Source organism: Herpailurus yagouaroundi, unplaced genomic scaffold, assembly GCF_014898765.1.
Source record: "Herpailurus yagouaroundi ecotype Mexico unplaced genomic scaffold, PumYag 77, whole genome shotgun sequence".
NCBI classification, from domain to species: domain Eukaryota; kingdom Metazoa; phylum Chordata; class Mammalia; order Carnivora; family Felidae; genus Herpailurus; species Herpailurus yagouaroundi.
The window spans coordinates 42,237,345-42,253,845 of NW_024412388.1; the positions used below are offsets into that span (position 1 = coordinate 42,237,345).

Here is a 16,501-nt window from a genome sequence, read left to right on the forward strand (position 1 = left end):
TAATGTCTTCCATCATCCATCAGGATGGTTCCATCAGGAACCATTCAGTGGTTCCTGAATGCTGGTGGGCCCCAAATTTCAAAATGGATTTACTTCTATCATAACTAACCACTGGGGAATAATTTTTGCATCTAATGTGTTTCAGTCATCAAGCAATGTGAACACTGTTTCTATAACATGTTTGTGGTAGTGGTTTCTATTTTAATAATAATGGTAATGAGATTTTTAGGGACTGAATGGCCAGAAAGGCCAAAGAATAGAGCAGGAATGATAATGCCCAGTTTAGAGCTCGGGAATCTGAGGCCCTGAGAGGGAAGAATCTGTGATGGCACTGGACCAGGTGCAAGCTTCCTGGCTCTACCAGTCTCAGCCCCACAGTTTCATCCTAAAAGGAACTACTTTTACTTAAGGGACAAAATCTTTTAGGAGCTGCCCAGAAACCTTTAGAAAACATGCTCAGAATTTAGAAGTAATAATGCAGGTTTCACAACGGTGCTGTAAGAAAGGGAAGTAATGTTAAAGTCACAAAATATTTTTGCCCTTTAATAAGATAAATTTCTAAAAAAATATTTTATTCCATATTTTGTTCATCTCAGTAATTCTGAAGAAAGCATGTCTTGCGCTAGATAGAAGAATTTAAAATGTAAAGCTATTTGGGTTGTGCCTGGTTCCCAAATGCCCAGGAATCACTGATCTCTGATGTTTGGTTGTTACATTAGGACAAATCTTGGGACAAGGAGGCGGAGTAGGCTCCTCCCACTACCAGTGACCCCTGCATGCCTTGGCTGCAACAAAGGCCTTTTAAGAATCTCAGTTTCCAAGTCCAATGGGCGGCTTTGTCTTGCCTTCCTTAGCCTGGAGGTTCTGTTTTCCAAAAGCAAAGGGTAATGAAACAGACTGAAGTAGAACAGGTTGTGAAGGGAAATCCTTGAGGCACAGAAAACTTCCTATCACATTGGAATAGGGCATTTCTAGCACAGGCCTGGGTTCAAAAATCCCTAGGGCTGGTTGTTGAAACCTTTGAGGATAAATAGCCACAGCTGTCCACGTGGCCCTCTTAGTAAGCACCATGTTGGGTGCAAACCCTTAGGGGAAGACTAGGTTGGGTCAGGAACCCTCCTGACCACCCCTCTTTGCTCTAGGTCACCTTAAGAAGCCCAACAATCCTTTTTAATTCTAGATTACTGCTTGTTTGACACACAGATAGGATTGCAATGAAGTGTTAAATCTCACATCTGTGGAAATGTTGGTAGTTCACACATAGGTAAGTAAGACTGGCCAGAAAGCTTTTAGAAAACAGTCTTGTCATTCCTGTCCTGTTATCCACTAACAGCTCTACTCTTAAGGGCAGGAAGCATGGTCCAGCCCTATCCTGGGAAAAGACACATAAAAGCTCAATCCCTGAGCTGTGCTTATGCAATACTATAGTGACCAGTAAGCTGAATGTATTTGCTTCACTCGTAGCCTTTAAAAAATCCTGAGGAATGCTTTGTTGAACCTAAGTTAATGCTTCAAAAAAAGGGGGGGAAATGAGATATTAAAGTTTATTTCTAAGAAATGCAAAATATTGCAGTTTTGAATATTAAATCTATTGTAATTTATAAATCCCTCCATCGTCTCCATCCATTCAGAAAAACAAAGCCAAAGGAGGATCTCTTAGGAAGGAACTAAGGGATTCTTCTCACTGATCCTCGGAAGACACAAGGCTTCCCCTTGCCCTCTCTCAAAAGAGGAAGCCATAGCAGCAGTTTCTGTCAATTAACAAATGTTACTGCCACTCCTGCTTTAAAAGTGACAGGGAACAGGGCTTTTATTTAGGACTTTGATGATCACTCTTCATATAGAGTGTAAAACCCCTATAATGAATTAGATCTAGTTTCTTAAATAAAAACGGCTACATAAAATTACATACATATATATATGTATATGTGTGTATATATATATATATATATATATTATTTTTTTTTCTTCTAGTTAACAGTCATTTAGTCTTAAATGCATGGACCAAACCCGAGATCCAACCTCACCCTTATTTCCCACCACACATTCCCTCCTCCTCCACTGAAGCTCTGGGAAGCAGGGAGGCGAGTGCAGCAGCAGTCAGGAACCAAGGCACAGGCACAGCTGGGGTAAACGGAGTCATGTGGGATAGGCTGCCACTGACTAAGCAGGAGTCACGGAACCCTGCCTGCACCCTAGGCAGGGGGTTTCCCGATCACCCTCAAGTTCTCCCATCCCTTAGTTAGATCTTTTAAAGGCACATCCAGAAACGTTGCAACTGGAGGCTGTGGTAAGCTCCACACAGTTGCCAAACAGGGGTTAAGGGGCTGTAAGACTCAGTCACAGAGCGATGAGGCTGTCCTTGCCTTCTCTCAGCGGGAGGGGGAGGCAAGGGAAGGGGGGAGGGGACTCCTGGAATCCAGGCCTGCTTTTGTGGAGGTCCAGGGAGGGGCCAGCAACAGGAAAGACCTTGCTGTGTGTCAGTAATGCACATACGTAACAGATCTTTGGTGCTTGAGTAGCAGCATCTTCCTATGTACAAAGGCTTCTGTAGCCAGCAGAGCTGAGAAAAGTATGCTCCTGCACACAGTTGCTGGCCTGACTCCTCTCCCAGTACTGACAATCTCCTGCACAAGGGCACAAAGCATACACAGTAAGTCTAAACCGCAGTGAATATGCTAACAGTTTAGAAAAGATTTCCTGTGACAGACCTGGGAAGGTTAACTTCCCTTCCCAGTTCTCTTGAGGATCATGAGAAACTCAGCCCAAGCCCTACCCAACAGTTTTGCCTCCTAGTTGTCCTCACAGATGAGAAATTCCTACGTCTTCTCCCCAGATAGGAGGGGAGTACTGGAAGGGTCTCTGAGGGCAGAAGCTTGAGGACTTAGATGGATGCCCACCTTATAGGCCTCTGGGCTCCAGGACCAGCCAGTTCTCAGTGACCATCTGCACATCCTGGCCACTCAGAGGCTCCCGCAGCCTCACTTTCACCTCCAGCTTGCCCCCAGTGGGCTTCCTTCCATCCAGGACCTGTGAGGACCACAGAGGGAGATGGTAAGTGAGATGGGCCAGGGGCTGGGAGCAGACCGCTCCCTATGCTCACAGGAAAGAAAGGAGCTCAACTGTCCTTCAGTGTCAACACAAGAGTCTCCATGACAATGCTGCCCTCCTGCTTTTTGGTGGTTTTAGTCTTATAAAACCTGCTTTTTGGTGGTTAAGTCTTATAAAAACTAACATGGAAATCCAAAGAAGTGTCAATGCTCTAAAGAGACAAGAAACCCAGAGCTCTGCCCACTCAGTTTCCTCACAGTTCCTGGAAAAAATGCTCTGGCTTCATGCTATAGCCTGAAAACCACTAAGCCCAAACCCATACTTCACAGATGGCTCAGAAAGTAGTGAATGGTAAGGCTACGAAACCACCGTGTGGCAAGGTCAGGACTAGAACCCAGGCCAAGAGTTCCTTTCCACCCATCACACTGCTCCCTTCCTTCCAAGCAGGAGCCTGGGCTGCTAGAGTACAAAGCAGGACTACAGGCTCAAGAAGTCTGCCTGTAGTTGGGCAAACACAGAGCAGACCTGGCTTAAGAACATCCCCCCACCGGGCCCCCCCAAAACAGGCAGGGAGTGAGGGCAGGCACACTGTAGAGGGAAAAGCCCTGGCCTACAAATGCATCAGCAAGGATCTGGGCTGAGGTCTGCCAGGAACACAATATTTGTGCTTACGGAACACCCTTGTCACTGGACCTTAGTTTCCTCACCTGTCATAGACAAGCTCTCAGAGTCCCTGCCTATGAAATTCACGTAAGTTCATACAAGTTTAAGGAGCTGTCTGGAGCCAATCCCTAAACACAGACTAGCTGCATTCTTGTGGGCCCCCAATCTGGAACTACCTTATCAGCTTTATGTCCGGAGCCTATTCCACTTCTTCATGATGGCTAGACAACTGCCCCACCCACAACTCTGCCCCCCAAAACCTAGGAATTTATGTATGCCAAGTTGACAGCAATGATCAGACCCCTCAAGAGCCACCATACCTGGGAGCTTAGGTAACTCAGAGTATTGTGGAAAGAGTATCACTGCTTCTTGTGATGCTATGAAATTTTCTCAGATCCTCTAAATCTCTTCATTTGTGAAACAGGAATAGCACCTAGTCTACAGCGCATTTGTGGATGTTTTTTCATTAATGGGCACAAAAAACCTACAGTAGGGAGTGGATGTTCAGTGAATGTGGGGTATTTGCCAAGTCGTCTGGTTTGCCCATCCTACCTCCACAATCTCTCTGATCTCACACTCATTCTCCAGCCGCTCCAGCTTCAGGTGGGCTGTGCCAACCAGCTTGTCACTTCTGAAGAAGGATCTGGGGAACCAAGAATCAGCAGGGTATATTGGACTGGGAAAAGCAGGGAAGGCAGGAATGAGCTGGCTGTGCCCAATGCAGGAAGACTGAATAGCAATAGGGGCAGCAACAGAAGCCCTTCCTTCCACCCAGCCCATCTTGGCAATGTACCTGACAAGGGCCTCACCCTTTGTGGAAGATTTCAAACTTGATTCCTTTGCTTTGGATCACCCTCCTGAAGCCCCGGTGGTTTCGGTTGATGTTTAGTTTGAAGAGCTGATCAAATTCTGCAATGGGAGAAGACAAGAAGTGGCGTGGGCTCCCAGGGATTTCCTGAGAAAGTGGAAACAGAGGTCCAGAGTTGGCCTCCCCTCTCTCTGCCAGCAATTCAAAGGGACTGCATCAGAGGGTGGTAGAGCATCTAGGTCCTGGCCTTGAAAGTCCACTCGGACAATTTTTGTAGTCTTATTAGACACAGATTATACCAAAATGAGATTCAACTCCCATTTCCACCACCTCCTTGCTATGGGGCCCTAGGCAAGTCCCTCTACCTCTCTGAGCCTCAGTTTCCCCAACTACTTTTATCTCCCAAGTTGAGTAAACCAGCTAAGAACAGATCTGAAAGCACTCTGAAAAAAAAATGCTGCACACATATCAGAGAATAAGAGAGAAGAGAAAGCGGTCCTCACCTGGAGAGTTTGTGTTCTTCACCACAGCTGTTTTGCTTTTTTGAGCCTGGTCCTAGAGCAGTAAGATGGGAGAGGTAAGGATAGCTTGAAAAAACAGCTGTATAGGGCAAAGAACTCTAGGCTAAATGTTGAGGGAAGTGACTTCCCCCTGTGAAGAATGCATCCAAGGGTCTTCAAACCGCTCCCTGTAGCCAGACCTCCCAGGGAATGCAGAGAAATTGTGCACAGGGTCCTGGATGGAAGATGGGTGTCAGGGGATCCTACCTCTCCCTGAACCTCACCGAGTTAGGGTAGTGGAACTCAAACCGCACAAAAGCATCCAAGTCATCAGGAGTCACTCCTATGAAGGAGAAATGAGAGTCAGGGTCAGAAGAAGTACCACGGAGCCTAGTGCTTGTTATGGAGGATGAGCCAATGCCTCTCTATATTGACCGGGGGTGAAGTGTCTGGGCAACAGTCTGAAGTAAAGGTGGCTCTTGGGCTACCTGAAGGGGCTGGGAGGTTCATTCCCCGGACAATGATCAGATGCATTTCTGTGCTGTTGAGTTCTGAGAAGATCCTACAGCCAAGAAACAAGGAGAAAGTACAAAGTGAAGCAGGTGGTAGGAAAAGGTCCTCTCTTCCAGTGCCTATTTGCCTGCCCAGTGGAGAAGTGGTCAGGAGAGTAAGCCCAGGGAAGCAAAGATTGTCTGGGCTAACGGTGGCAGAGCTGGTATACAGATAGATCTCAGACCTATATGATCTCCAGTCCAGAGTTCCTTCCACAGCCACCACCCAGCTCTGAGCTTCTCACAGGCAGGTAGCTAAGCCCACTCCTCCCAACCCCAGCGCCTATGGCCAGGCCAAGCCTGGGAAGCCTCACTATAGGGGCCTAAGTCTCCAGTCCCTTGTCCTATCCCTGCATGGAGCCACTGTTTCCCTTAGGCTTTGGCACCTCACAGTCTGGAATGTCTTCAACTCAAAGTGGTGGCCGGGAGGGTCAAGGCCCTGAGCCTGGGCCAGCTGCAGGATCTCAAGCTGCTTCTTACGGTCCTGAGCGAGTTTCTCAAACCTGACAGGGATGGGTGGGCATGTCAGCACTGCAGGGCTCACTTTCTCCTTCCCACCCAATAAGCCCCAGCCCGAGGCCTTGCACTTACCGGGTAGTCTCGGCCACATTGCCCTGGTGCATGAACTGCTTGGAGAATAGCAGGCACTTCTAAAAACAAGGGCCCAGAGTGACTGCAGAGCCCACAGTGGAACATCTAGGTTGGCATTTGAAGCCTGACTTCTGAAAGTCCCAACCTTCTTCTGTAGCCTCACCCCTCCTTCTCCCAACACCTACCATATCCAAGGCCACTGTTCCCAAGTTCCATCAGACTCTTCTGCCTAAGTTTTTGTTGTTTCCTTTCCTGAGGATAGCCATTCCCCAAAATTCACTTAGCAAACTCCTATTTTTCCTTCAAAACCTAATAGAAACATCACTTCACAAGCAGACTTAAAGGCAGCAGTTCAGATAGATATACACATACAAAAATATACATCTATATCCATCTCCCTTGAAACTTTCTTTCTCCCATCTATAAAGTACTTTACCCACTGTCACACAACCAGTAAGTGGAAGAGCTAGAATTTGAATCCAGGCCTATTTGATCTGGGCCCCATAACTTTACCCAAAGGATGCTGTGGGCACTGAAAGGGGAAGACAGACCAGCAGTCCACAGACCTCATGTTGCTCCAGAAGCATTTTTTGTAGCTGGGCATATACTTCCTCAGCCTTCTGGGAGAGTCGCAGGTCCTCATGGTGAATAAGGATGAAGTCACCCTCCTCATCCGTCAAGGGTGAAGGGACCTGCTCAGGTCACAAGGCCCCTCAGGGGCCCCAAGAGTCAGATTATTCCTCTACTGAGCCTAACAAATGCAGAAGCAAAACTAAATGTTTCTCCAGTTTCTACTAACCTCCAGTGATGGGAACTCATTGCCTCCCCATTCTATCCCAAGCTTTGCTCTGCTTTCCACTAGCCTTGCCATGCCTCGTCATCTCTGACCACAGGCAGCCCGCCTGGCCTTCCCTGGTCTCTCTTCGGGCAATGGGGTAGAGCAGCATAAGCAACAAGCTCTTTCTGTCTGCATCCTATCTGCATCGCATCCCCTCCAAGCAGCTGCTTCATTCACCGCGCTGCCTGTCAAGCCTGCCAATGCCTCCTCTGCCTGAAAAGTCCAGCTGCTTAAACAAGTGAAACTCACCTTGGAGAAGTCCACAGGTCGGCCAGCTCGTCGTACCTGGGTGATCTGAGCTTCAAGGCATTTGGCTACCCGCAGATGGGCTTTGGCCTGCTCCAGGTCCTGGCTGCGCTTGGCCTGCAGGGCTGCCCGTTGGTATTGCAGTTTCCGTGCCTCTAGCAATGCCAGCTGCTCGCGCACTGAAGGGCAAGGGATAATGGTTAGAATCATGCCTGTCCCTCACTACAGTCTTCACTCTTCCATCCCTCTTCTCCCCAACTCACCAGAGGGACTCAATGATTCCTTAGAACTCGAGGCCTTGGTCTCTGGCAGGGCACGGAATGAAGGGACCACAGGCTGTGCTGGCTTCTTGGCCACTGGGGCCTGGGCTGGGAGCTTATCCTGCATGTTCCCGGGAAGCTGTCACACAGAATCTGTTCCCCACCCAGGCTCTCCTCCTAAGGCTGCATTAACTTACAGGGTTATGTGGACTGAACCAGGGCTCTGGAGTTAGACTTGGTTTGAATCTAGCTCTGCTAACCCCTAGCTGGGTACCCTTGGCTAAGTTTTTTCTCTGTAAAGCAGAAGAAAGCATACCTACCTCCCCGGGCTTGTTAGTATGGATAACAACAGGGTCTGGGTTTACCCCTCATCTGGGGTTTCCCCCCACCAGCCCCTGGAAGTCCCAGGCCCTGAGCCAAACCTCATCCTCATCCTCATTTTCCTCTGCTGGGGCTGTATCCTCCGAGGAAGCCAGTTTCTGGGCAGCTGCTAAAGTAGCTGCCACTACATCCCCATCAGTGCCCACAATGGGCTCCAGGCCAGGAATGGGGGGGAATCCTGTGGAAGAAAAGACAGCTGGGAGAGGATAGGTAGCCTTGGGGAAGCACAGGCTGCTGTGGGCCTTGGCTGGGTCTTCCTGGCCATGGCTGGGAGAGGTGGCTCCCACAGAGTAGAGGCAGATACAGGAGAAATCATTTCCCCTTCCCCCTTTCTTGCTCAGAGACCTCCTCAAAAAGCCCCTAGGCCAAGCCCCACTCACCTGGAGGAACAGGTAACTCAGCAAAGTCAACTCTCCGTCCTGCCCGGTGTGCTCGAATGGCATCTTGATATTGCTGCAAGGGAAGGGAGAACTTACAGTGGGCTGCAGTCTACAGGCCCCACACAGGGAGAGGAAGACTGAAAGCAGTCCCAGAAGGAAAAAGACCCCAGAGGCAGTAGGAAGTCCAGAAAGAGAGACAGATAGATGGAGACTCAAAGACCAGGACTAACTGCAGCAACAGAAGGCTGACATGGGGCAGGGGTTGTGCAGCTGTGGGCCCACCTTGGCAATGCGCTCATGCATCCGGGCCTTGCGCTCATCCCCACTGCCCCGGGCCTGGATGCCTGCCTCACGGTACTTGTTCAGTCTCTGCTGCAGGGCATCCAGCACTGTCTGTGGCTCAGCAGGGACCACTTGAAAGGATACAGGAGATGGTGTCAGTTCTGCTGCCTCTCTCCAGGTCCCCCACTCCACAGTCCCACCATCCCATCCTACCTGGGGCTGCTGGAGTGTCAGGGGCCATCACTGGCTGCACTCGCTCCACTGCTGGGGGTACAACTGAGGGTTCTGTGAGGGCCTTGGAAGCCTGTGAGAGGGGCTTCAGGTCTGGGGACACAGAGCAGAGGTGTAGATGGGGGTCCCTGGGCAGCCCCAGCCCTGAAATTTCCCCCCAACCTCACCCTGAGCAGGCCCCACCCCACTGGCTCCATACTGACCCTCAGGTGCCGGGGGTATGGCACTCAGGTCCACAGGCTGGCCCTTCTCCAGGGCCTCCAGGACTGCACCAAATCTCTATAATAGGAAAAGCAGATGTGGGCATAAAACCAGGGTAAACTCTGGGCTGAAACCTCCTCCCCTCCCTCCCTGCCCCCGACCAGACTTACTCCAGGTCACTGTGGCCCCCTATGTGAAACAAAGGCTTGAATACAGGGCCTCTGATTCAGACATCATACCTTCCCAATCCTCATGAGCTCTCGGGCACGGTCTAAGTCTCCAGCCCGCTTGGCATTCAGGGCAGCCAATTTATACTCTCTCTGTCGGGCTGACAACAGGGCCTGTGGGTCTGGGTCTGAATCAGACGGGGCAGAAATGCCAGGACTGCCCAAGAGGCTTGTCTCAGGTTGGCAGGGGTTGTCTATTAAGAAACAAAAAGGCCGAAGACGGGGCATGAGGGACAAAGAAGGTACATACCATGGGTTCCCAGTGCCTACTGCCTACAGATCTGGTTGGCCTGAGAACCTTTCAGAGAAGGTGCATCTGATGACAATGGACAGTGTGGCAGGATGGGGAGGTGGGCCATGGGCTCTGACTCAAAACTAGGATAGAACCTAAAGGTCTCCAGATACCTGGCTCCATCATGAAGGGAGCTGGGGCATCTGCCTCAGGGTTCCTGTCAGCTGTTTCCTGGGCGGCCAGCTGTTTCTTGCCCAAAGCCACTGGAGGTGGAATCTCATCCTCACTGATCTTCCTGCCTTTCCTCACAGCAGCCAGTTGGGACTCCAGAGTCTGAGAGAGAGAACCCAGAAATCCAGCCAGCCATCTTAGCCTGAACCCTGCTTGAAGACAGGCCAGGAATCCTTCACCTCCACAAGCCAGAGGGGAAGCACCTCCCCTCTTGTTTCACCCACTGTCCTCTGCCCCACTCCACGCAGCCCTGCTCTCTGGCAAGGCCCAACCCACCTTTAGGCCACGTTCACAGCGCCTGGCTTTGGCTGCTTCACCTGCCTCCTTGGCACTGGCTGCAGCCTCCCGGTAGTTGTGGATCCGATCCTCCAGCAGAGCCTGCAGTCCCCGAGGCCCTCCAGCCTGTAGATACTTCAGTTCAGGGCATGGCCACTCCAGGGCCAGCTAGGCCCCTGCTGCTCCCTCCCTGCAAGGAAGCTGCCCCAGAAAATGGAGCTCTTGGATTCAAGGAGAAGGAAGAGCCTAAAAGCCTCAAGCTACGAGGCAAAGACTCACTGGAGAGGCCAGAGGCCGTGTTAGAGGCAAACACAGAGGCCTGGACAGTCTGTGGAAGCCAGGAAATGGCTGTAGGGGGTGGTTTGGGAGAACAGAGAGGCCTTTGAGGCTGGCCAGCCACCAAGCAGTTTCTCAGGCTTTGTCTCTGCTTGGGGCAGCTGCTGGAGGGCCCTGGGAGGGGTTATTGCAGCCTTCCTATGCAAACCACGCTACATGCATGTTATACACAGACATGTAGGGGCATCAAAGGCACACAAGATCCCTCCAGAACCTACCTGAGCTGCTGGGACTGAAGCTGTTAGTAGAGCTGTCTGTCCTGGAGGTTCAATGTTTTCCTGTCCCTTCTCTTCCTCAGATCCACCTGGGCTGGCTGTCTTATCACCATCCAGTGGCCCAGCCTCCTCACCTTCACCCAGGACCTCCTGCAGCTCAGTCTGGGGAGACACAAGTCTCAGGAGCTTGGAAGCCTCATGGCCATATACATGATAGGCTATAAGAATAAAGGGCCTTTTCCCCACAGCAATATTTCCCAATATCAGTCACTGTGCCTAAAAGTCCTTTTTACCATTAATCTGACCAAGGAGAGCCTTAAAAACAGTAAACACTACAAATCTAAAAATCCCCAAATGCATAGTTCAGACCACACACCAAAGAGGATTAGTCTCACAGTGTAGTTGGGAAAATGGGCCCAAAAAGAGCAAGGCACTCACTCAACCTCAGAACACACGAGACAAACCCCAGGCCTCCTCCACAGGTTTGACCACAGAGCCCTCAGACACAAGCCTGGCAGACGCACCAGCAAGTCTGCATCGTCCTCCAGCCCTTCCTCCTCCTCCTCCTCCTCCTCCTCCACATCCCGCATACAGTCCGCAGCCAACTTCTCGATGTGGGCCATAGGCAGGGGGGCTGAGGGAAGAGGGTTACAGAGGCTCAGGGCAACTCAGAAAAAGTCCATGAGGAGTGTCTTCAATTCACTGTGACAGCAAGACACACCCAGGTAGAAATCTTCCTTCCCTTCCACAGCCAAAGTCCCATCTGGAAAATTCCTGCTCTTCCTTTGTGACCCAGCTCAAAAGACCCTCAGCTGGGAAAGCTTCCTGGCTCCTCCAACAAGCAATAAGCTGTTCCCTTCTTGGCATTTTTGTGTTATAGTTATTCATAGACATGTCCACCCATTCCCCCCACCACACCTTTCACATATGTAACATTTTTAACATCCACTGAAGCTTCACAACAATTATGCAAGATAAATAATATGATCTCCATTTTAAAGAGTGAACTGATAATAAAACCAAAGATAATCTTCCTAACAGTGCAATCCTAGTAAGGGGCAGAGCAATGACTCAAACCCAGGCTCATCTAATCATCTACTTACACATTTGACACAATTTCTGTGAATTTATTATGTGCCCAATGCCATCCATGCTGAGCCCCTCCTCTGTACTGGGCCCTGGCTACATCTAAGACAGAGACCTGAGTCAGAGAATCAGACTGCTGATTGTCCACAATGGGGAGGGGGGCAGTCAGAGGAGTGAGCTTCCCTTCGCACAGGGGAAGATGGCCTCTTGGTGGGAATGCTGCACAAGAATGGATATCAGAAGGACCAGGATATCTAATGGGCTCCTGCCAGTTGTGAGGAGAGAACCTCTCTACCTGCCTGAACCCATCTGGTCCCAGCACTGAGCCAGCCCAATGACACAAACTCACCCTGCCCCTTGGGTGCTGGCTTCTTGTCAGTGGCCCCTGCTTCCCCTGTGAGGGCCAGTAGTTCAGCCTCCAGGTCCCCATCATCTTCAGTTTCCTCCATCCCCAGCAGCATGTCCTCTGGGCTGAATTCCACAAAGAGCCCCAGCTGAGAGCAGAGAAGGGTTCTTAGGAACCATACAATGAGGCCCAACCCCAGGGCCAGTCTCAGGCAGTCAGTGACTCCTTCACTGTGTGTGAAGCCCAATGTGCAAATAGGGAAACTGAGGCCTGAAACATTAGCCTTTGGAACAATTATCTCCCTGGTGACTATAAAGAACCCAGTAAGACTACACTGCCATTATTATTACTCACAACATAATAGCACTAGATGCCAGGCACTGTACTTAGCACTCTATATAATTATTTTCATTAATTCTCACAATCCTGAGAAGTAGGTCCTATTTTATTTTAATTGCGGTAAAACATATCTAACATACAAATGATCATCTTAACCATTTTCTTTAAAGCTTTACACCCAACATGGGGCTTGAACTCAGGATCCCGAGATCAAGAGCTACCTGCTCCACTGAATGAGCCAGCCAGGTGCCCCTCACCTTAACCATTTTCAAGCGTACAGTTGAGTGGCATGAAGCCCATTCACACTGTTGGGCTACCATCACCATCATCCATCTACAGAACTCTTTTCATCTTATTAAACAACTCCCCTCTTCCCCCTCCCCCTGTCCATTACCATTCTACTTTCTGTCTCTATGAATTTGACTACTCTAGGAAAAGGTAGTCCTATTTTTATCTCCAAGTTCAGATGAAACTGAGACAGCCTTGTAAGTGGCAGACCTAGAATTTAAAAATAAAGGTCTTATGACTTCAGTGTATGCTCTTTATCCCACAACCTCCCTTACTCGCCTCTTTTAAGACATTAAGAATGGACTAAGAAGTTTCAGGACTTGGACCCAGAAGAAATAAAGGGAGCAGATTAGAGAATAGACTTCTGTCTCCCACCTGGGCCACAGCCCTGTGTCCCTAAGCAGCAAAACTCTCCAGGCACAGTCCTCAAGCCCCGGTATCCTTGGCTAGCAAGAAAAATCATGGCAGTAAATGAGAAACCCATAACAGTGCTGACACCCCATCAGAACACCCTAAATTTGGTGGTTCCTGAATCCTCCAGATTACTCATAGGGAGATGGCCATGGCAGGAGGATGCCTGGGTTGAAACACAAAAGAGTTCAGGCCTCATCTCCCACAGGTGGGTGGCAGGGGCTAGTCACAGGGTCTCTGCCAACTGTAGGAGGAACTGCTCAAAGTCTCTGCACTAACGGGGAAGTCAAACAGGTGACCCCGTTTGCCCAAGCTGTCTAGAGACCACCCCCCACCCCCACCCCCAACCTCAGGCCGAGAAGTGAAGGAGGCTGTGTGTGTCCATACCTGCTTTGCAGCTGCCACACCCTGACCACTGGCCTGAGGGCCTTTCCGAGGTCTTGGCCCTGGCATCTCGACAGCCTAGACACCTGTCTGGTGGGGAGAGGAAGAGACTCAGACTGGAGCAGCCTATAAGCCCCACCTCCAATACTGCAACCTTGTGGTAAGGTGTGGTTATAGTAAACTCCCAGAGAAAAAAAGCAATGTTTAACACCAAAGGATGAAATACTAACTCTGGAATCATAGCAATGAAGCAAGCAATATGGGAGATGGAAGGGATGGGACCCACCTATTAATGGGTTTAAGCGGGGAGTGTGGACACACAATAAAACTTACTGAACTGATTGACCAATTTGGATTAAACCCAAGAGGTTGAGTGAGGGGGAGTGGCATAGGAAAGTAGATTCAGGAACAGGGCTGGTACAGGCTGGGTGGGATTCCAAAAGGCTCTAAAACTGTGCCAAACATGGTAGCCATCTATGGCTTTTAACTTTAAATTAATTAAATAAAATTTAAAGTCCAGTTCCTCAGCTGGTGGCTACCACTGGCCAGCACAAACACTGAACATTTTCATCACCACACAAAGTCTAATAGACATTCTGCTCTAGAGAAATCTGACTCAGCATTCTGATTCAGAGATCTCACAACCTTTCACAGGAGTATGTGAAAATCTGTGCTGGGCACTGGGAGAGCAGGAATGAATCTGACATGTCTCAACCCTCAAAGAACATTTACATGGTGGGGACAGCCTCTTCAGTGGACAAAAACCGCACAGGGTAGCTCCAGGGAACCGGGATCCCCAGGAGTGGCCAATTATCCAGCACAGACAGAAAAGGCATCTTAGAGAAAGTGATGCTTGTGCTGCGTCATGAAAAAGTTGGAGGTAAGGAAGAGGTATGGAATTCCAAAAAGAGGGAACAACCTGACAGTGGTTCTAAGGTGAGAAACAGTGTGGTCTCCACAAGAAAGCTAAAGACATGGGATTACTGGGGCATAAAGTGTGAGACAAGAAATGGTACAAGCAAAGCTTGTAATCTCTACAGGGGGCAAAACAGAAAAACCTTTAAGCCTCAAGGACGTTTGGCATTATCCTGAGGGCAGTGGACGTGAAGGGACCAGGTCAACGACTCAGAAACTCGCTGGCGAAAGAGGGGAAGGGGTAAGAGGAGAATGGAGGCTGGAAGCCTTCTCGGTACAGAACATCTCGCAACGTTCCCGCAAAAGAGGTGAGCAAAGGGAGCACGGGAGACAGAGAAGCGGATGGATTCCACCGTCAGAGAGTAAAATCAACAGGGCTCCGAGGTTAACTGGTTGTAGGCGCACGGGATGGGGCGTTCAGGGTAACTCCAAGCGTCAGAGTTCACTGACTTAGATGAATGGCGGGCCGTCACCTGAGCGGGGGGCACGGAGCGAGCGAACTTGGGGAAGAGACGAGGTCAGTCAGACATGCCGAGTCTGCGGCTCCGGGGCAACGGGTAGGGCCGTCGGTGTTGGGCCCAGATTCTGGAGAGAAGCGGATAGCGGAAGCCGCAGGGGAGGCGAAGCCGAGGGACCCCACTCCGGAGCGGCAGGACGCGCAGCCCTGCCCGGCCCCAGGCCTCCATCTCCCCCGCCGCCCGGTATCTCCCCTCGCCGAGGGGCAGGTACGCTGCATACCTCGCGGCGGATCCAAAACCTGCCCGGGCCTTATCCACCCGGCTTCGCCTAGGGCTCCCGCGGCCCCCGGGCGGCCGCAGTGGCAGCGGGTACAGCAGCTGCCGTGACAGGAAGCGACTCTGCGGGAGACTGCTCGCGCCCTCACACGTGACTCCGCGGCCCGTAAGGCGCGCACTACGCATGCGCAATACGAGGTGGGCGTGACGAACCAACAGGTGACTCCAAGGGCGAGGTTTTCCAACGCGCAGGCGCCTTTGGGCAGGTAGGGCGAGGCTTGCGGAGAGGGTCGTTGGTGCTGGGTTGTAGCGCTGAGGGCGCAAATGCAGTAGGTTCGTCCTCTGCCTTTTGTATTTACAAGTTCCTCGCTATGCTTCCTCCCCTACTCCCAGTATGAAGCTCCTGGGCGCACTCTCCAGACCTACATGGCCTCACGCTCTCGCCCCGCCCCACTCTGAATGGAGGCGGGGCTTGTTTGCCACCCTCGTCAGTGTTGTCTTTGTAAATGAGTCTAGAGAAATAGAAATGGGGCTCACCATTTGTTTCCTAATCATTCAGCAACTGAATGTACCTTTTCCAGTCAGAAGGTGGGTTGAGCACCTAAGATAAGACTGGCAGTGTTCATTGAACCTCTTCATGAAGTCGCTTCAGTTTAAAACCGAGATAACGCCTATAACCAGCAAGCAGGGCGATGAAATGGCGGGTGGATGGGGCGTTAAAGAGAATCTTCATCTTAAAATCTTGCAACGCGCACCTGCCTAAATTCCAAACTTTTAAGCTATTACTGTTTTGCGGTTTGTAGTTAGAGGTTTAAAAAAATCTCTCAGTTTTTTTTGGACAAAGGGCTTTTCCATCTCCTTACTGCTTTTGGGTGATTTTCCAAGGAGACCGTCTTTACCACTTTAAAACTTGAAGTTTCAAAAATAAAAAAGTTGAAGTTTCACTCCCATATTTCTTCTCATTAAACGTTTTATAATGAAATATTTAATATATACACAGATCTACAATATTTGCTTGAATGCAAGCTCCATAAAAACATAAAATTCTCCCAAGTTCTCTCCGGTGCCTAGAGCAGTGCATGCATGGACATGGTAGGTACTCAAAATAAATAGTTCCTATTTTTTGTGTGAATTGACATAAATACGAGGGTGCCTACCACAGTTTAAGAAAAAAACCAGTACAATAGAGTGGAAAGCTGAGCTGTCAGAGCCCGCGGTAGGCCTGGAATCCATAAACTGTGAGCTCATGACCTGAGCCAAAGTCTGCCCTTAACTGACTGAGCCACCCAGGTACCCCTACAATGAATATTCTTGTACACAACTTCTGGGGTACACATGTTTTTTAGGGTAGGAGTGGGATCGCTGGCTCATAGGATTTCTGCATTTTCCAGATTATATATTACCAAATTATGTCCAAGGTAGTTTCAATTTATATTCCCATCAGTGGGGCGTTTGGGTTCCAGTTGTTGCCTTATTGTCATGGAAACCTTCTCTAATA

The 16,501-nt window shown here is 50.0% G+C and overlaps 1 protein-coding gene across 4 annotated transcripts; it reads right to left on the reverse strand.

The window, feature by feature from the left end:
- Nucleotides 1-551: 551 nt before the first annotated feature.
- CC2D1B (coiled-coil and C2 domain containing 1B) lies at nt 552-15,123 on the reverse strand. Of its 4 annotated transcripts, none has more exons than XM_040470237.1 (25): nt 15,008-15,123; nt 13,358-13,444; nt 11,936-12,080; nt 11,025-11,134; nt 10,504-10,662; nt 9,950-10,075; nt 9,616-9,775; nt 9,223-9,404; nt 8,986-9,061; nt 8,765-8,875; nt 8,552-8,682; nt 8,270-8,342; nt 7,931-8,067; nt 7,512-7,629; nt 7,252-7,427; nt 6,731-6,856; nt 6,165-6,223; nt 5,960-6,076; nt 5,511-5,584; nt 5,307-5,365; nt 5,026-5,077; nt 4,524-4,623; nt 4,267-4,357; nt 2,901-3,030; nt 552-2,627 (listed from the first exon to the last, which is right to left on the reverse strand). In XM_040470237.1, the coding sequence occupies exons 2-24, from the start codon at nt 13,421-13,423 to the stop codon at nt 2,902-2,904; spliced, it is 2,577 nt and encodes an 858-aa protein (XP_040326171.1). In that variant the 5' UTR covers nt 13,424-13,444; nt 15,008-15,123; the 3' UTR covers nt 552-2,627; nt 2,901. The 4 variants fall into 4 exon arrangements, with proteins under 4 accessions (XP_040326171.1, XP_040326169.1, XP_040326170.1 ...); XM_040470235.1 differs by having other exon boundaries at nt 7,512-7,647; XM_040470236.1 differs by having other exon boundaries at nt 7,512-7,647; nt 13,358-13,440; nt 15,008-15,116.
- Between the last annotated feature and the right edge of the window lie 1,378 nt (nt 15,124-16,501).

What these genes read in the sequence shown, in the direction of transcription:
- CC2D1B (XM_040470235.1), bottom strand. Translation starts at nt 13,423, where the DNA reads ATGCCAGGGCCAAGACCTCGGAAAGGCCCTCAGGCCAGTGGTCAGGGT. An exon ending in TGCTTCTGGAGCAACATGAG is followed by an intron (nt 6,224 to 6,730) that starts GTCTGTGGACTG and finishes CCTTGTTTTTAG; the next exon opens with AAGTGCCTGCTATTCTCCAA. An exon ending in GAACCTCCCAGCCCCTTCAG is followed by an intron (nt 5,366 to 5,510) that starts GTAGCCCAAGAG and finishes TCTCCTTCATAG; the next exon opens with GAGTGACTCCTGATGACTTG.